The sequence below is a fragment of the Vigna umbellata genome, chromosome 11 (genome assembly GCF_029865625.1).
Source record: "Vigna umbellata cultivar VRB3 chromosome 11, Vumbellata_1.0, whole genome shotgun sequence".
Taxonomy (NCBI): Eukaryota; Viridiplantae; Streptophyta; class Magnoliopsida; order Fabales; family Fabaceae; genus Vigna; species Vigna umbellata.
The window spans coordinates 1,690,455-1,712,026 of NC_142175.1; the positions used below are offsets into that span (position 1 = coordinate 1,690,455).

Below are 21,572 nucleotides of genomic sequence, written 5' to 3' on the forward strand. Positions count from 1 at the left end.
GCATCTTGATGAGGCATCCGCATCACATGATTCTGCTAATCCAAGAGTAGAAGGAGGCCACTGCACCAAAGTAGCAGTTTCCATCCTCACCCTTACTTATAAATTCTCGCCTGATGATGTCGTCGTAATGTTCCTCAAGGAAAGCAAGAGAAGTTTCTACAAAATAACTACAAACAACTTTCAGATATTCCCTCTAAACTCTTAACAATTCAATATACTGTGGAACAAGTACAAAAAAAAAAAAAGAAGGAAAGTACAAAAAGCGGAGAAATGAAAAACCCTCTAAACTCTTAAGCTTGTTCTATTCTTTATCTGTAATTCCCACCTTTGTACATTCGTAATTATCAATGAAAATTCTCTTCTTTCAGAATCTTTCTCTCATCTTCTATTCTTAAGTCGCGACCTATTTGCTGATTGACGAAGAAGGGAGAAATGAAAATGAAACATGAAAGAGATAAAACATAAGAAAAACGGGGAGAAATTAATCAAGGGGAGAAATTGGTAATTAAGATGTAACAATAAAGAGGAGAATACATAAGAACAATAAAATAACAAGTGGAATCAAAAGCACAAAGAAAATATTGGAGAAAACATGATTCATCTAACTTTCACCGTGTTGCTATATTTTTGTTTGCTCTGATACGATATTTATTGCTTATCTGATATATGCTTTAATATATTTTTCTCTGTCAGTGATCCATTCTATCAAGAATTGTGTTAATAAGTAACATTGATATGATGAACTATTGAAACAATCAATAAGTAGATTAATCAGCAAATGATATCAATACAAATTAATCAGCCATTGGTATCTGTTAACTGACACAGGTAAATAAGATTTCTGAAACAGATACTTCTTATTTCACACTTTGTAAAAATGAACTACAACTATTTAAAGAAATATGCAGAAGCAAACATCCTACCCACTCCATGTGTGGGTGGTTTCCTAAAATTAAGGAGCTAAACTGTTAGCCTCCTATATCTCTGGTCAACATGACCTAAATTTATGGAATCAGAAAACAAAACAATTTAAATGCAAAACAGAATTTAAATAACAATTACCAACAATCCCTCCTTTAAACTAAATGCTTGATAAAGCATCTAGTTTATTTCTGATGCTTCAATCATGCCTAACATTCTTCTAAACTTCAGAAATTGCTCCAGTTTTAGTGGCTTAGTCACCATATCAGCTATTTGATTTTGAGTGTTGTAATAGTCCAACTTGATTCTTCCTTCTTTAACAAGATCTCTTAAAAAATGAAATCTAATATCAATATGCTTGCTTCTACCATGAAATACTGGATTTTCAGATAGTTTAATGGCTGAACTACTGTCACATAAAACCAGAATCTGTTTTGATCTGTTAAAACTAATAGTATCAAAAATTCTTTTAATCCATATGCATTGACATGCACATGATGCAACAACTATATACTCTGATTGTGTTGTAGAAAGAGTTACTATTGGTTGCTTCTTGGAAGACCATGAGACTGCTCCAGTTCCTAGACAGAATACAAAACCTGATGTACTATTTCTGTCATCTATGTCTCCAGTAAAATCACTATCAGTATAAGCCATCAATGTTGTATCTTCCTCCTTTTTGTAGAAAATTCCCAATTCTGTAGTTCCTTTCAAATATCTTAAGATTCGTTTGATTGCAGACCAGTGTGTCTCAGTAGGTTGGGCCATAAATCTGCTAATCAGGCTAACTCCATACATCAAATCTGGTCGAGTTGCGGTTAAATACATGAGACTTCCAACTACTTGCTTGAATAAAGTGTCATCTACTTTAGTCCCTGCATCATTTTTGGATAGTTTTGTTCCTGGAATAATTAGATTTTTTACTGTATTACACTCCAACATGTCAAACTAAGCTAAGACTTCATTGGCATACTTCCTTTGACACATGAAAATTCCATGTTCATTATGCAAAATTTCAATTCCAAGGAAATACCTCATCTTCCCTAAGTCAGTCATATCAAATTCTGACATCATGGAGTTTTTAAAATCATTACACATATCTACATCATTTCCAGTGTAAATTAAATCATCCACATATAGACTAACAATCAGGATTTTACCTCCCTTTGTTGATTTTGTGAACAATGTATGTTCACAGTAACATCTTTCAAAACCATTTTTTATAAAGTAGGCTTCTATTCTGTTGTACCATGCTCTTGGTGCTTGTTTGAGTCCATAAAGTGCCTTCTTCAGTTTGTATACTTTCTCTTCTTCCCATTTCTTGACAAATGCAGCTGGCTGTTGTACATAGATTTCTTCCTTGAGTTCTCCATGAAGAAATGCACTTTTCACATCTAATTGAAATATGATCCAGCCATTATGAGCAGCCACTGATAGTATTATTCGGATGGTGTCTAGCTTGGCAACTAGTGCAAATACTTCTGTATAATCCACTCCATAGTGTTGTGCATAGCCTTTTGCTACTAACCTTGCTTTACACTTATCAATTTCTCCATTTTCTCTAAGTTTGGTCTTGAATACCCATTTTACTCCAATAGGTTTTGCTCTTGTTGGTGCATCAGTCAATTCCCATGTTTGATTTCTTTCTATTGCTTCCATCTCTTTCACCATTGCATCTCTCCACTTCTTACTTTTAAGAGCTTCTTCAACTGTTACTGGATCATTTTTTGTTACAATCATAGCACTTTCTCCTGTTTCATAATCTGCCATCCATATGGGTTTTCTTCTTTGCCTTCTTTCCCTCCCTTCAATTTGAATCTCAGGTATTGGAGTATGAGATTCACTCCAACTATCTGTTCCAGCATTGTGTGAATCTGTCCCATGCTGCTCCTCATTTTCTGATTCATCTTCAAGTTGATTTTCAGTGCTTTCTTCATGCTCATCTTTTTCAATATTTTTCTGCTGGTCTGCAATCTTATTCTGCTCCCATTTCCAACTCTGGTCTGCTGTTTTATTCTGCTCCCAGTTCCAGCCCTTATATTCTTCAAAAACTACATCTTTGCTGATAATAATTTTTTTGTTGATAGGATCAAATAGTCTATATGCCTTAGACTCATCACTAACTCCAAATAAAACACATGGCTTACTTTTTTCATCTAACTTGATTCTTTGTTGATCTGGTGTGTGAACATGGGCTAAGCAACCAAATACTCGAAAATAACTTACACATGGTTTCACTCTACTCCATGCTTCTTCAGGGGTTTGATCCTACACTGCTGTTGTAGGGCTTCTATTCAGAATATGGACACACCACTTGGTTGCTTTTGGCCAGAAAATATTTGGAACTTGCCTTCCAATTAACATTCAACGAACCGTGTTCATGATGGTTCGGTTATTTCTTTCAACAACCCCATTTTGTTGGGGAGTATAGGCAGCAGTCAACTGTCTCCTTATCCCTTCACTTCTACAAAATTCATCAAATATTTTTGAGGAAAATTCACCTCCCCTGTCAGTTCTTAAGCAGATGATGCTTTCTCCTGCTTCCTTTTCCACCAAAGTTTTGAAATCTCTAAAGAAAGAGAAAGTTTCAGATTTTTCCTTTAAGAAATACAACCAAGTTTTACGTGATAAGTCATCAATAAAACTTAGGATATATCTCTTATTACTACTGGATGTTGGCTGAATGGGTCCACATAAATCTACATGAACCAGCTGTAGCCGTTTAGATGCTCTCCACATACATTTTTTTTATATTGAATTTTTGTGTTGTTTTCCAACCAAGCAATGTACACAGAGCTCCTTAGGGGTTGTGATTGTTGATAGTCCAGTCACCATTTGCTTAGTAACAAGAGTTTTTAAGCCATCATAACTTAAATGCCCTAGTCTATTATGCCATAGTTGGGAGTTGTCTTCTTCATTTGTCTGAAAACAGGTTGTTGGTTCCCCTTTTACGATTGTTGTTGGTTCCCCTTTCATGATTGTTGTCAGAGAAAACATCATGTTTGCACTCATATGTACCTCCAAAATCAACCCTTTTTCTGAATGAACAATATTGCACTTATTGTTCTGAATTGTGATGCTTAAGCCCTTTTCTTGCAGCTGCCCTATACTCAATAGGTTATTCTTGAGTTCTGGAACATAGTATACATGTGTAATAACATGTATAATTCCATTCACCATCATTCAAACACTTCCTTTTCCCTTCACAGCTATGTGGGTATCATTTCTCAGCTTTACTTTGTGTTGAAAATTCTCATCTAGTGTTGAGAACCACTCCTTGTTACCACTCATGTGGTTACTGCATCCTGAGTCTAAGAACCATTTATCTTTCTTTCCTTCTTTACATTCTACCGAGGTCATCAGCATGACCTCTTCCTCTTGTTCCTCTTGTTCCTTCATTTTAGCATAATGTGCCTTCTTTTCCCACAAAGGACATTCATATTGAAAATGTCCAAACTTGTGACACTTGAATCATTCAACTTCGGCCTTGTTGAATGATTGTCTTCCTCTTCCTCTACCTCGAAATCCTCCTCTACTTCTTCCTCTTCCCCTTCCACTTCTGTCATCTACTAGGGTTTGCATAACCTGTTCTTCAGTTGTTGGAAGTATCATTCTTTGTTCATGAACTAATAGACTACTTTGTAGTTCGTCTATTGTCATGGAATCCAAGTTATTTGATTCTTCAATGGAGCACACCACATAATTGAATTGGATTGTCATAGACCGCAGGATTTTCGCAGTTATGACACTTTCTTGCATACTTTCTCCAACAGCTTTCATGCTTTTGGCAATCTTCAATGTTCTGGCAAAATAAGAATTAACAGATTCTTCCTCCTTCATCTGTAGCGTTTCGAACTCTTTGCGTAGGGCTTGTAATTGAGCATGTTTGACTCGTGTTGAACCTTGAAACTTCTGCTTCATGGAATCCCATATATTTTTTGACGTTTCATCATTGAGAATGGTATCCAAAATTTCTCTATCTAAGGCTTGACAGAGATAGTTTTTTATCTTTAAATCCTTAAGTTTCTACTCCTCCATGACTTTAATTTTTGCCTCTGATACAGTAGTTTTGTCTGGAACAACCTTTACTCCATGTTCAACCAAATGCCAATATTCCTCTGATCGAAGGAAATTCTCCATGAGTTTTGCCCAATGATCATAGTCTCCATCAAATTTAGGAATTGCAGGTTGTGCATACTTTGAATCAGCCATTGTTCCAAATGATTGTTCCACTCACTCTCTACCCAATTTTGATTTAAAAACCCTCGGTGTATCACTCAACTCACCACCCAACTCACTCAGAATTTTTGGTTCAGGCCCCTGTTACGGAGCTCTGATACCATATTGTTAACTGACACAGGTAAATAAGATTTCTGAAACAGATGCTTCTTATTTCACACTTTGTAAAAATGAACTACAGTTATTTAAAGAAATATGCAGAAGCAAACATCCTACCCACTCCATGCGTGAAGTGTGGGTGGTTTCCTAAAATTAAGGAGCTAAACTGTTAGCCTCCTATATCTCTGGTCAACATGACCTAAATTTATGGAATCAGAAAACAAAACAATTTAAATGCAAAACAGAATTTAAATAACAATTACTAACAGTATCAACGTAGTCAATAGTATCCCAACAAACGATATGATTAATAGAGAAGTACAAAAATTAATTTTCTTGGCACTTGAAAGCAATAATTCTTTCAAGAAAGTTAGCATGTTTCATCAAAATCGGGATATTGTCAGCATTAGGCATTGGAAATCTCTACTAGAACGAGTACAAGAGTAAGTAGGTTTTGATCATAAAATAATCTATAATGACACAAGTTAAACATATCAAGTAGATATATTGTTCCAGGATAGCTAAAGATGATTAAACTATATTCTTAGATAAACACTGGACATAAGAAAGAAGTAGCTAGGTCACGCAATATATGTCTTTGTTCAACTTATGTTTTTTCAATGAGTGCAAGCTAATTATAAAAAAAAGACACAAGTAGCACAAAGTAAATGATTGAAGTCTGAAGCAAATAACAAAGAAAGTGAAGCTTATGCAAGCTCTATTTAAAATGCATGAGTCACAAGTCAGATTAGACGACTCAAGGCGTCAGACGAACCAAGAGGCCTAAGGTGTTCAATGTTCAAGGTTATCAAATAATTTCAATATAGAACTTAGTTGACAAACCATACGAGTCGACATATTAAGGCAAGCCATTAGACTTGTACAAAGAGCAGACAAGTAAAAGTAAAGTATTAGATGAGTCAACGTAAGCACACAAAAGTACTAGACAACTATTAATACTAGACAAAGTATCAATACTAAATGAGTCAAAGTCAACTCACTAAGTCGAATGATAAATATCCTTATTAGAGGAGTACTTCCATTAGATGACTCCAATGGAAGAATGATTAAACGAGTGAAGCAAAGGAAAGTGTTGGAAGAGTCAATTTTAGATGATGTGAAAGAGAAATATCAAATCACAAGGTGATTTAAGGATCAAGTCTAAATTGATCAAAGAAATCTAAATATTGAAATTGATTATGTAATCAATCAAGATATTATCATATTATCAAGCTATGAAGATAGCAAAACAAGGCTCAACATTATTAGAAGATATTTTGATTGAAGAAAATATCAAAGTTAATTGAATATTTGAATAATATACGTAAACGAAAATATTCTCTGATTGAATAATGCTAATGTTGTCATTCGTTCTTGAGTAATTTTGAGTGTTTACTATTGTGATGAATGTTTGGCATTTGTGAGTTCTTTTATTTTGGATTATGTTAGCTCACTCCTATGTGTTTTTTTTGTACGATGATTGTATAACTTGTGTCGTAGTGGTTGACTTTATGGATTGAGGATGAATATTTGAATAGTGTGGATGGGTACAGTTATTATGTGTTATCTTGTATTGTTTTTTATTAGCTCACCCTTGCATTTATGGTTGTGGTTTCCACCCACGATGATCGTTTTATATGAGATTAGATGATGTTATAAATGATGCTAGTGTTATGTAGAGCGAGGATACACATGGAAAATAGTATGAACATTTTTGAATTCTTTTTTGAGAAAGTAAAAGAGTTTATGTTTAATTTTTTTTAACATTATAGGTTGTAATTGAATTAATTGTTATTTCGATGTGATTTTAATTATTTTCACGATAATGAAATAAAGTTTTTTAATTTTTCACTATTTCGTGATGGTATCAGAAGCCGTTTTTTCTAAACTTAATTAATTACACCGTGCATCCTAAAATGGATTGTTACATTTTTTTGGTATTAGAGCTTGGTTTTCGAAAATCTGTTGGGTCCTTAGAGAGTTAACTCATCTAGTTTTTGTTGTGTATTTTTGTAGCTTGTTGTTTGCATGATGTCAATATATACATAGTCTTTCTGGCTATTTATAGTTGTGAATATATTGTGGTTTTTGTTTTGTATGATTTAGAATAAATTAAGTATAGTTTATTACGATGTTTTTATTTGTTCAGAAATTGTTGTTATTATTGTATTATGAAAATTTATGTGTTTAGGGTTTATGTACTTTATGGGAAATTTATGAAGTTTTCACTGTATGCTTCCTAACGTAACTAAATATGATCCTTCTACGAATTAATATGGCTTGGACACAAGTCGACTCAACTCGACCTAGGCCTTGGTTAGCTTGGCTTAATTGACCCGAGCTGACTCTACTTGATTGAACCTAGGTCAACCCAACTCGATCTAACTAAAGCTAACTCATATCGACATTTGCTTGGCTTGACCTAGCCTTTATCAAGCTAGGTCTGGCCTAGTTTTAATCGAACTATAATATACTTAGGCCTTGCTCAACTTAATTGAACATGGGTTAGTGTATGCTTCCTAACGTAACTAAATATGATCCTTCTACGAATTAATATGGCTTGGACACAAGTCGACTCAACTCGACCTAGGCCTTGGTTAGCTTGGCTTAATTGACCCGAGCTGACTCTACTTGATTGAACCTAGGTCAACCCAACTCGATCTAACTCAAGCTAACTCATATCGACATTTGCTTGGCTTGACCTAGCCTTTATCAAGCTAGGTCTGGCCTAGTTTTAATCGAACTATAATATACTTAGGCCTTGCTCAACTTAATTGAACATGGGTTAGTGTTGACTCAAATGAACATGAATCCACCCAACTTAATTTTCTTTGGGTTCCCCGACTCGACTCAACTTAGACATGGACTTACTTGGCTCGACTTAGATCTAAGTCAACTCAATAGGACCTAAACCTAGAGCAACTTAGTTGGAATTGGTCCCAAGTCAATTCAGCTCAGGCCCCAAAAATTTGGTTTAACCTAGGTATGGAGCAACTTGATTTGATAGGAGTCTAAGCCAATGTTTCAAATTAGGACCTAGGCCTACATAGCTTAAGTTGGGCCTAGAATGACTTGACTTAAGCTGCACTCAAGTCGATTAGGTTTGACTCGACTCAACCTTACATAAATATGATCATATACATTTTACTTGGATTTTAATTTGATTTAGCATTTCATTACTTGAAAATAATCTCATTTAATGTAAATAGAGAAAGACTTTTACAAATATAAAATAAAATTTTTAAGAAGTTTTAACTAAAAATTAACATAAATCAAGATTGATTACAAAATATTATAATTTAAAATTTTTCAATTTTTGTGGTTATTAAATTATTTTATTTAAATAAGAAAGTTAAAACTCACCGAATTTAAATTGTATTATCCAATTAAAACATTTAAAAAGTAAAACAATGTTGAGATGAACTCAAATAAAATTCAAATGTATTTACAAAATTTCTTATTCAATTTTTAACTAATTTCTAATATGTATATGTCCCTTTATTTTTGTTTCTATTTATTTTCTATCAAGCACTTTTTATTTTCCCTTTATTTCTCAACTAATGCCAATAATTAATTTCATTTCTATTTTTTTTATTCCCAAAGCGTTACAACGTCTTGACATCAAGAAATATTTGCATGGGAGTCACTTTCATATTCTTTATAATTTTACAATAACAGCTTCGTTATCTCATTCACTGCTAATTTTTTTTAAGCTGAAAATTAAAAAGAAAAAAAAAATCTCCTCTGTCAAATTCCTAATTAACCCCCCCTCAAAAAAAAAAATCTTATACCAATAATCTCTAGTTTTAAACATGAATTAAAAATTTAAATGTGACATGTAAGGGTGGGCAAACTGCATTGTTTTTACTGTACTATAAACCAAGTATAGTTAACTATAAAATAATTCAAATAAACTGGATTGAACTAAAAAATAGTTCAAAAAAACTGAGTTGAACTATTTTTTAGTTCAGTTAACTAAAATATAATTCAGTAAACTGTCCTAAAGCCTAAGTGATACATATCAAGATGAAAACAGTCCTCACATAACATAATTAGCCTTTACTGTACTAAATTATATCTATACTATAAAAACTAAATTATTTTTATTAAAAATTTAACTATACTGTTTTGCGGTTCAATTTAAAAAAACTGGACTTTTCTATTAGTAATTAACTGTTTCAAATGATAAACTGTACAATATAGTAACCAGAGTAAACTGTAATTGGTCTCGGCATCCCAAACATACATAAACTGCATGTTTTTCTTTTTTTTTATCTCAAAACTATTTCAGAATAAGTTTTAAAAGTTTATTTAAATTCTTAACTTAAATAAAATTTAATTGCATTGATTACATTACAAAAATTGATAAGAAAAACCTTGGTCAAAATCTATTCATTTATAAATTTCAACAGTATAATAAGTTTTAGTAAAAATAATAATAAACTAGTATGATATATAACTATGAAAAAGTAGGATATACAAATATAAATTAATACAAATAACTAAGTTATGAGAAAAAAATAATTCAGAACAATTTGTAAATAGTATTAAATGTATTTTTTCTTTTTTATTTATCTTAAAACTATTTTAGAATAAGTTTGAAAAGTTTATTTAAATTCTTAACTTAAATAAAATTTAATTGCATAGATTACATTAAAAAAAATTATAAGAAAAACCTTAGTCAAAATCTATCCATTTATAAATTTTAATAGTATAATAATTTTTAGTAAAAATAAAAATAATAATAAACTATGATATATAATTATGAAAAGTAGGATATACAAATATAAATTAATATAAATAACTAAGTTGCATGTTTTATGAGAAAAAAATAATTCATAACAATTTGTAAATAGTATTAAATGTGTTCTTTTTTGTCTTAAAACTATTTGGAAACAAGTTTGAAAAGTTTATCTAAATTCTTAGAGCATTTTTTTTAAAACTAACATTTAAAATTGTTCTTTTAGAAATTTAATTTAGGATATTTGTTTATTTAAAATCACTTTTCAATAAGTTATTTGATAAAAAAAAATAAATAGTATGTCTTCATTATGTTTGGGTGGAACTGCAGTTTGTTTTAATGAAGTTGTATTTTTTTACTGTTTTAAAACAGTTAATTGAGTTAACTGAACTAATAGGAAAGTTCAGTTTTTTTAAATTGAACTACAAAATAGTATAATTCAGTTTTTAATAAAAATAGTTCAGTTTTTATAGTATAATATAGTATAGATAATCTATAATTTAATACAATTAGGTTAATCATGTCCCACCCTAGTGACATGATATGATGATAAGAGATTAACTCCTTCTCATACACTCAACTCCATTGGAAAAAAAACCCAAGTCAATGATGCCGTACTAGTCGGAAATTTTGGTGGCTATCAAATTCAGAAAAATATTGCAAATTATTAACAAAAAAATAAATAAAAAATCACGAAAACCCTGTGCATGCCTTTAAAAGCCCTTCTTATCATTTGAACAGAACTTCACATCTCTGTGGCTCTTCTTCTTCTTTTTCACTCTCATCTCAATAACTCTAACAATGGAATTTCACCAAAATGGCACCAAAACCAAACCCCCTGAAATACCTCTCGTCAACGGTACCGCGTTAACTCACCTCAACTCGCTCTTCCAAACTCAGTTCTCCGCCAACATCGATCCTTCCAGAACTTTCGTCTCTAAGGTCAAGCGTCTCATTGTAAAGGTGCAGTTTTTCCATTTTTCACTCTTTCTTTCTTCATTGTTTTCGCCATATTATTTTCTATGACAAATTCTCAGAGAATTTGTTTTCTTTTCTTTTTATATTTTCTTCTAATGAAAAAAAAGGGTTTAGTTTTTGTTATTTTTCCTTCTGGTTATGCCATCTCTGTTTCTTTCATGCGTTCATTGATCTCATTCTTCAAACAGCAGTTAGGAGAGAGAGAGAGAAAAAAGTTAAAAAAGGGTTTTACTCGAGACAATGGTTTTCAGTATATATTTATTCATAAACATCGAAAATTATTTTCTTTTGTTTTCTCTGTTTTGTGTGCAATTTTTTTAATATTGGGAAAAAAGTGAAAATAATTTGTAAAAGAAAACAAATAAAGAATCCCAGAATTTTTAAATTTCCGGTTTTCTTTTCATAAAAAGTGAAACCTTTCTATAATTTTATGTTCCTTTATTCAAACTTCAATATCTGGATTTTTTTTTTTAACAATAGAAATGCTATGATTTTAGCATCACTGGGTATAGTGATTTTGTTTTACTTTATTTTCGAGGTTTTTTTGTTATGAATATGACATTTTTAGAAAGCTGAGAAATGTTCTTTATGAATTTATTATTTGTGTATGGAGTGATATAACTTATTTATTAAATTATAAAAACAGGGTTAGAAATAAGGTGGTTATTATTAATTTATTCAATTGTAAAGTTGAAATTTTAGTTTAGAACTTGTTTTCTTTTAATTTCTATTAAATATTCAGCCGCACATGTTATTTGTCTCTTACGATGTATCTTACGATCGACTCTATTTTTTAGGACTTTGTTTTTATTTGAGTTAAAATAAAAAAAAGCAAATAAACTCTAAGTATTTTTTTTCTTTAAATTTATTTTCATATAAGCTGATAATACTTGCATTGATAAACTTCAATATAAATTACACTCATTATTTTAAATTATATTTAGGTATAAGGATATATATGTATAGATTTATTTCGTTTCTCTCTTTATATTTATTTTTGTTTTAAATTGATAAAATATTTTTGAGTTAGTAGTCTATTTTAAGAGAGAAAATGTATGTTTATTTTATCATATAGTTTTTTTTTACTCTTTTCAAGAAGACTATATACAGAATGTTACGAGTCTTTACTTTCTTTGTTTCTTTTCTTTTTATTGCATACAAACAAAAACTAAGATGAAAAGGACTATTATTGACATGGTTACTAGTGCATTTTGAAAAACAAAAGCAAAGTCTCAATATGATAAACATCAAATAATTAAAAAATAAAAAGATGAACACAGATTATTTTGTTGCTAAAATGGTTAAGTATATTTTTAAAAAAATGAGGTCCATATTTTATCAATGAAATGCTTAGAATATTTTAGATTTTGTAGACATTAGAAATCATTTCATAAAATTATTGAATGTTTAGGTAGGTGATGGACTTTTGTCAATCTTTTCATAATACTGTTAGCCAAAATTACTAGGTTTAGAGGTTCCCTCCACCTCACATTCTTTAAGATAAACAATTTTTTAAATTTATTTAATAAAATAATTTAAATTTTGAAGTCCTTGGTTAGGTCATGTCTAAGAAAACTGGCTGATATATAAGATAGTTGGTCATGTCAAAATATTTAATACAATTACTTACTTTAAGATGGTATATAAAAATGTTTTTACATTATTATATTTATATTTTATAAATAAAAGTATATGTTAAACTGTAACATAAAATAGTCCTTCAGTGTTATATAGTCATACAGTGTTAAACTTTATAGTATTTTTAACTTTTTGTTTAAACATTATATATTTAATTAAAATTAGAAGTAACATAAAATAGTCATACAGTGTTATAATTAAAAGTAAATGAGTGGTAATCAAGGAACAGTTTTATTAAAATAAATTACTTAATTTTAAAAAGAGAAAAATATTTAAATTAAAGTATTGAAATAAAAAATATTATAATCATTGCTATAATTTAATTTTAAACCCTACTTCAAATGGTTTTTAAAATTAAATACTATAAAGTAATATGAAAACTTTGTTACACATATACTTTTATTTCATAGTATGTTTGGATAAAAATTTAAAAGGTTATTTATTTTGAAATATTTTTGTGAAGAAAATTATATTGTTTGCTTATATATTTTTGAAAGGTTATCCATATATTGTTTTGCAAACCTGATGAATTGATATAAATTTCCATTTTTTCAATTCGAACTCTCATACGATGATGACGCGTAATTGTTTGTTAGTGGTGTGAGATATTAAACACAACGATATCGTTATTTGTGTGGCCCACAAAGCCTAGTTTTACACGTAGCAGGCTCTTGAAAATCTGAACTCTGACATCTATATATTTTTTTTTCTGTGAAAATTATTCTTGAACCTGTAAATACGTAGTTGTATACATAGGTATTTGTTGGTGTGTTTTTTTTTTATATAAATGAATATATATTATATTAAATAAATTAAAATTTAAAGGTAGAATAAGTAGATAAAAGATTAAATTAATTCTTTGGTGATTTAAAGTAATAAAATAAATATAAGTAAAATAATAAATTAACAACATCAAACAATTAAAAATATGAATATTTAAGACACTTGTTAGTAAGTTAAATATAAATAATACGATGATTTTTTATATTATAATAGATGACAAAGAAAATAATAAATATGGACAATAATATAAATTTTTTAGTATATTTTTTTATATATTATAATAGGTTTTGACTTTATATTAATTCTTGTAGTTATTTCTGTTTTTAAAATATATTAGTTTATTAATGTTATTTTCATTTTTAGAATATATATTAGTTAGATATTTTAAAATATATATTAAAAGCATAATATATAAAAATTAGTGTATATGAAGGTACGTAAAAGGAATAATATAAAGAATCCTTCCGACTGCATTTTCACACTCGACGAACTGACTCGCCGAGTCGCCTAACTCGCTCTCTTGACTCAGCAATTGCACTGACATCACCAATATCGAACTTTCCAACAGAGAAGCAACCACAGAAAAGTATTATTATATAATTATCTTTATATATATATATATATATATATATATATATATATATATAATAAAAATAATTATGTTTATACTAATTAATCTATATTTATAATTAAGGATTCATTTTTATAATAATTTTGTAACCGTTATATAACTATCTGTCAATTTTACTATTTATCTATATATCTCATTACTTTATTGTTTTACGTAAATATTTTTAAACTTAATTAACTGTTTCTAATAAAAAAATTACATTGTGATAAAATTACAAAAATTATTCATTTTATAAACATAACTTATCAAAATCCAATAATATTTTTTATTTAATAATTATAAAAATTGATATTTTATTTTTTATCACAAGAAAAAGCGCATATGATTGAAACATAAATTAAACACTGTTTTGTTAAATAAGAATACAAATATTAGTTATCAGTTTCATTCTATTATGAGTATCTCTGTAATTATAGTATAAATAATAGTCATAATTTATTAATACAAAAACTATATTAATTATGTTAAAAAAATTAACTATATCAAACTAAATTATGTTGAAGATATTTAGTTTGTCTGTCTTAAGTTTAGAACAATGTATTTAAATCTAAACCTTGGTAATATAAAAAATATATATATTCTTAGAGTGTTTTAAATTTCATGTTGTCATCCCTTAAACAATATTATTAAATATTTTTAATAGGTAAAATTTAATAAACAATCTTTATTTTCGAACAGATTATAGTAAAATCAACATGACAATCTATTTTCTTATTGAAAACCTGTGCTTGATGTTTAATCCTTGAATCTTCTTATGTATGTTGAGATGTTAGTTCGTTTTTCTTTAAGTTACTAACTTTTGCTTAGCCATTCTGCATGATTCTTTTTCACTCTGCAGATTTACTTGTTTTATGTTCTTCTTGCATTATTTATGTTATTAACACATTTGTTTGGTGCATCATCTTCAATGAAGGTTGGGACAGCTGTTGTTACTCGAAGTGATGGAAGATTAGCACTGGGTAGAATTGGAGCTCTTTGTGAGCAGGTATTGAAAAGAAAATTTTAGGGTTACATATCTTAATTGTATTGTATTTTGTATATATGTGACTTAAATTTGTGTTTCCAATGAAATTGTGGCAGCTTAAAGAACTTAGCTCTCAAGGATTTGAAGTCATACTGGTAACTTCAGGTGCTGTTGGCCTTGGCAGGCAAAGACTTAGATATCGCAAATTGGCCAATAGCAGGTTCCTATAAGTCATCTTTTGTGATGATTTATATTTTTCCATTTCCTATGACATGAAAATTTTGTTAATCAATAATGGATTTCACACATTTTTGTCTTCATAGTTAAAGTATACTTTGATGTTTTAAACCCCTACAAGCATGTTTATCACTGGAAGTTTTAGACCCATTTGTGTGATTAAGAGTGAATCCGGGTAGGAATGAAGTTGCTAATGAAAACTTGTTCACTTTCTGTTCATTGAAGGTGAGACTGGTTAACCTGAAAGAAATTGTTTGCTTGTGATACAGTTTTTCTGATCTTCAAAAGCCACAAGGTGAGCTTGATGGAAAAGCATGTGCTGCTGTTGGACAAAGTAGTCTCATGGCTCTCTATGATACCATGTTCAGCCAGGTTGCGACAAAACTGAGTTGCTTGAAATATAAGTGTTTTATTTTCTTGAGTTATTGCCTTTTCAGATGATTTTGTTGTTTTCTGCATAATATTGATGCTGATATGAGATTTTTCTCGGTGCAGCTTGATGTGACTTCTTCCCAACTTCTTGTGAATGATGGATTTTTTAGGGATGCTGGCTTCAGAAAACAACTTTCAGACACAGTGAACGCATTGTTAGATTTAAGGGTCATCCCCATTTTCAATGAAAATGATGCTGTTAGTACTAGGAAAGCACCATATGAGGTAGGCTGATTTTTCTTCCTCTGTTTCATTTGAATTATCTCTATTTTTTATTTTAAATTTTTTTAGATTTTTTCTTTGGATTAGTATCTTAGTTTGTTGAGATGGTATGACAAAAAAAATATGTCTGTTGCAACAATATGTTAATTTGATTAACAAAAGCAAAACAAGCCATGTCTCACAAGGTGGGTTTGGCTATATGATTGATGAATTTGTAAAATCTGATGTGATCATCTTAAATTGCAAGTACTGTGTGCAGGATTCTTCTGGTATTTTCTGGGACAATGACAGTTTGGCTGGACTTTTAGCCTTAGAACTTAAAGCTGATCTCCTTGTTTTATTGAGTGATGTTGAGGGCCTTTACAGTGGTCCTCCAAGTGACCCAAACTCAAAGTTGATCCACACATATGTAAAGGAGAAACATCAAGGGGAAATTACTTTTGGAGACAAGTCAAGATTGGGCAGAGGGGGTATGACTGCTAAAGTTAATGCTGCAGTTTGTGCTGCTCATGCTGGTATCCCTGTCATTATAACTAGGTACCTTTCATTTTTGTTTAGTTCTTTTAGTCATATAGCAAAATACTTTTAGATAAACTGCTAAAGTAACCTACTTATGCTAAATTTTAAACCATGAATTCAACATCCAAAAAGAATGGTTTGAATTAGATTCTCTTGTGAAGTGGTTTGCAAATGATTCTTCCTTTTTCTTTGTTGTGAAGATGCATCAATTCATATGTTCCTTTGCCCCCTTTTGATATAACATCTAATTTATGGATATCATATGAGAAGACAAGGGAATGTAGATATATATTCCACTATGTTAGAGTATAAATTATATCCAATAGTCTTCATGAGCTTAAAATAAATAAAATGCCTGTTTCTATCATGCTATTTATGGCAGCTCGTGGATCATGTTAGAAAGAAAAAAATGGAGAAAAGGGTGAAAAGGATTCAAATTTTTTTTGAGAATAATTTGGAGGTAAAGCAGAATTGAAAGTATAGATTAGGATTTTGGATTTGACTAACTTCGTATTATATTTTAACTTCTCTTGAAGTGGCTATGCTACAAACAACATCATACGAGTACTTCAAGGGGAAAGAATAGGTACTGTCTTTCATAAAGATGCTCATTTATGGAGCAATATAAAGGACGAGAGTGCACGTGAAATGGCAGTTTCAGCACGTGAGAGTTCTAGAAGACTTCAGGTGAATACAGTAGCATGTTGAGTAATTCCTAAATTGGTCTTCCAATGATACCATATCAACATTTTATTCCATCTAATAAATTGTTGCTAAATTCTTTGAAGGACCAATTTAAGGCTTATTAAATAATAAACAGAAAAATTATCTGTCTTATATGATTACCTTACTTTCACCATTATAAATGTTTTACATAGTGATTTGTGCTACTATTTCTACCATATTGTCAATATAAACTCCGGACTATTTCTTCTATTATTGCTACTACTGCACTTATTACTTCTCAACTCAATGAATTGAATTAGGGTAGCTTTAGAATTATATTGATGTTTTTTGTATCAGATCCTCAAATCTGAAGAAAGGAGTAAAATATTATTGGCAATTGCTGATGCATTGGAGAAAAATGCAAGTGCAATAAGTCTTGAGAATGAAGCTGATGTTGCTGATGCGGTGGCCGCTGGATATGAAAATTCGTTGATATCACGTTTAACCCTGAAGCATGAGAAGGCATGAGAAGGATAAGATGCATGATTTTCTTTGTTCTAATTATGAAACACAGATCTCTCGTGCTCCAAAGCATCTCTTATGATTTTTTTTTTCTAAGTATGTTTTGATCTGACCTCTATCTTTGTACTTTACAGATCTCTAAGCTTGCAAAGTCTGTGCGAATGTTGGCATCTATGGAAGAACCAATTGGTCAAATTTTAAAAAGAACAGAGGTCAAAAATTATTTTTCTTTTACCCTCCAAATTCCGTTTTGCAGCCACCAATGAGTTATAGTGTATATTTCATATTTGTGACACCATGTTGAAATATGAAACTCATTTTACATGTTTTTAGTATTTGGTAAAGTAACAAATTCTAGAATGGATCATGGAATATATGTTCACTAGTCTTGATTTGATAACACATTATAACCATTTCTTTGACTGAAAAATGTACCATATGTTTTTAAATGTTCTAGTGTTCAAAACTCATTGTGACAAGAGGATTATTGTTCTCTTTTCTCAGATAGCAGATAAACTCATACTGGAGAAAATTTCATGTCCTTTGGGAGTCCTTCTGGTTATATTCGAGTCTCGACCTGATGCCCTTGTGCAGGTTATGTTAAGATTGTTATTCCTTCTTATCTTCCTTCCATCTTCAATAAATTATGTTGAAGGAGAAATGATCTGAACATGATTACAAATTATCAATTTAGTATAAGTTGATTGTTATTCACTATGACATGTAATGTTGATTTGTTCAATCTTTTGACTATAAGTATGCTCTTTTTGAAAGTTTAGTTTTGGATGTTGATCTTTTAGTGGTATGGCTAAATGGATTAACAGATAGCTGCATTGGCAATTAGAAGTGGGAATGGTTTACTGCTTAAAGGGGGAAAAGAAGCCCAACGATCAAATGCAATCTTACACAAGGTTTATACTGTTTATTGATTTTTGATTGAGACATTTCTTTGATAAGATTAATCTGGATCAAAATTGCTTGTTGTTTCTTTGTCATCATTTTAATCATGCATATGTTTCTATCTTTCATATTTTTGTTTACTGTAGGTCATTACTTCGGTGATTCCAAATACTGTAGGTGACAAACTTATTGGGCTTGTGAATTCAAGAGATGAAATTCCATACCTACTTAAGGTTGGATACTTCTACTAAATCCCTAAAAATATTATTTCTCTTCAAGGATTTGCCACTAACTATACTCTTCCTCAGCTTGATGATGTGATAGATCTTGTGGTCCCTAGAGGCAGTAATAAACTTGTTTCTCAAATCAAGGAGTCAACAAAAATTCCTGTTCTTGGACATGCTGGTAGTATTCTTGTATATAAGTTTCCTATTTCTTATATAAATCTTTTGTTGAATTTATTATTTTTGTAATGCAGATGGAATTTGTCATGTATATGTCGACAAATCAGCTAATATTGATATGGCAAAACAGATTATTAGAGATGCAAAGACTGATTATCCTGCAGCCTGCAATGCAATGGTAACATTTGCACATCCTTTACAATTCACTAAGTAAAATATGTTCATATGTAACATTCCCCTCCTTTGGGGTTTTACTAAATCGGTATGTACGGTGTGATTGGAATTCATAGATTATGCTCATCAAAATGTATTACTGTTCTGGTATTCTTAGGAAACTCTTCTTGTACACAAGGATCTATCAAATAATGGTGCACTTAATGAGCTTGTCCTTGAACTCCAACGTGAAGGTATGACTTCAATTGCAAATGGATTTATGACAAACAACATTGATTTAACTTGAAGATTTTGTTTTATTTAGAATTTTAACAATTCCCTTCATGGGATGAGAAGAGATTTTGTTTTAGTTTTATAATACACACACACATACACGTATATGTTATCATTAGATCATATCATGATATACTTGTACAATGAATCAGAAGTAAAATGTGCATGTTAAGGGAAGAAAAAATAATCACAATGCAGAGAATGATATTAGTCTTGGGAATTCAAGTGCGTTCAAAAAAACAGAGAAATTGTTTGTTGAAACAGTTTTTTCAAAGAAAAATCATGTGTAATACATATTGTGGGTTATTTAAGTCTAGAAATAAAACTCTAGTAGAAAAAGCAACATGCAGCGTATTTTGTTGCACAATCAGAAAAGACTTGTTATGAACAAGGAGAAAATGTTTTGCAGGTGTTAAACTGTACGGTGGGCCAAGAGCTAGTGGCTTAATAAACATTGTTGGAACAAGCGATTTGCATCATGAGTATAGTTCACTTGCTTGCACAGTTGAAATTGTAGAAGATGTATTGGATGCCATTAACCACATACATGAACATGGAAGGTATGTTAGGATCCTCCAAATAATTTTCATTCCATTCTCTTGTCATCAGCACAATTGTGTTTAAAATTGTTCTTACTTTCTTTGTTGTTTATGCAGTGCTCATACTGAATGCATTGTTACAGAAGATTGTGAAGTTGCTGAGGCTTTCTTAAGTCAAGTTGACAGGTATGTCTACAAATTAATAATGTCTCTTTCCAATTGTTATTTACATTCTTCTAGCTCACAAGATTTGAGTTATTAAGTATGATTTAGCATTAGTTTATCTTTAACAAATTATACCATTTCATAAACATTACTTTCCCATTCCACCCAAACCAATCCATAGATCTAAAAGTCTGTGCAATCTGTAAATTTCATAGAATCATCTATTTTTGTGCACAAAAAATATTTTCTTTCATCTCACTTTCTTCATACATGGTGCCATGACAACTCTGATAACTTGACTATGAATAACTCTTGTTTCTTCCTCATACTTATTGTGGAACATATGGAAATTTACCTTGTCTACAAATAGTGCTGCTGTTTTCCACAATGCAAGTACACGATTTTGTGATGGAGCACGCTTTGGCCTTGGTGCAGAGGTAATGATCTTCTACAAAACTCATTGCTGTTAGTAACAGTAACTTTATTTTCTCATTTGATTCCATTAATTATTGATAGGTTGGAATTAGCACAAGTCGAATTCATGCACGAGGTCCTGTAGGAGTAGAGGGTTTGTTGACAAACAGATGGTATGCAATTCTGAGCTCTTTTCATTTTTAGTTTCAATGATGAAAATAGAAATAGGAAAGATTCAATTTAATTTTTTTTTTCTGTGGGTCTATTTTGGCAACTATTGTACTAAACATACATACTTCCCCCACCACCTTTGCAAATAAAGTGCCACGAATGATATAAAAAGGATGTTCAAGAAGCAACCAATTACTCTTAAACTTGCAATCAAACACCAATCTAGGCTTATAGTTAGATCATCCAACTTTTTTTGTTCCCATTTTCATATTTCATGGATATAATGCAGGATATTGAGAGGGAGTGGGCATGTGGTTAATGGAGATCAAGGAATCAATTACACTTACAAGGAATTGCCACTAGAAGCATAACTTTGTATTTAGAACTTAGTTCAGTTGCAAGCTAATATGCTCCTCAAGCAAGCAACATCTCTGTTTTGTGGTGTTATGATATGCAGAAGTGGCTGAGATGTTGGCCATGTATTGGTAACTATCACTTGATCCTTTTTCCAGGGCATTTTTCTTACCTGGAGCAAGTTCATGAGAGGAAATAATAATATGAATGTTTGTATTAAATTATATTGCTCTTTAGTGCTCTTTTATACTAGTGAACTTGAATAATTATGGAGAAGTTTTTATTATAGAAATTCTAATTTGTTTTATGTAGAATTGTTGTCAGTATACTGTTGATTATGCTAAATGTGGTTAATTCTTATATACATTTTTTGTGTTTAATTTATTTATTTATTATTTGGATTTATTTGGTTTCTTATGGTTAGTGAAACTAAATATTTGTATACTTTAGTACATCAATTAAGCATCTACATCAAGAAATGGTTAAGAGACATAAATAAAGGAAAAATAAGTACAATATGAGAAAATTAAATCAAGCTGTATGTAGTCACAAAACAAACAACCAAATTAAGAAAATATAAATTCTG

General features: G+C 30.5%; 1 protein-coding gene across 1 annotated transcript; it reads left to right on the plus strand.

Annotated features, from left to right (window-relative positions):
* The first annotated feature begins 10,738 nt into the window (after positions 1-10,738).
* LOC124842585 (delta-1-pyrroline-5-carboxylate synthase-like) lies at positions 10,739-21,352 on the plus strand. The gene is made up of 20 exons (XM_088101542.1): positions 10,739-10,963; positions 14,944-15,015; positions 15,111-15,214; positions 15,501-15,603; positions 15,727-15,888; positions 16,145-16,422; positions 16,941-17,091; positions 17,428-17,592; positions 17,727-17,804; positions 18,097-18,186; positions 18,417-18,503; positions 18,639-18,725; positions 18,801-18,897; positions 18,971-19,074; positions 19,228-19,303; positions 19,753-19,903; positions 20,000-20,068; positions 20,418-20,484; positions 20,564-20,634; positions 20,922-21,352. Exons 1-20 carry the CDS (start codon positions 10,802-10,804, stop codon positions 21,001-21,003), a joined length of 2,256 nt encoding a protein of 751 aa, XP_087957668.1. The 5' UTR covers positions 10,739-10,801; the 3' UTR covers positions 21,004-21,352.
* Positions 21,353-21,572: the final 220 nt, after the last annotated feature.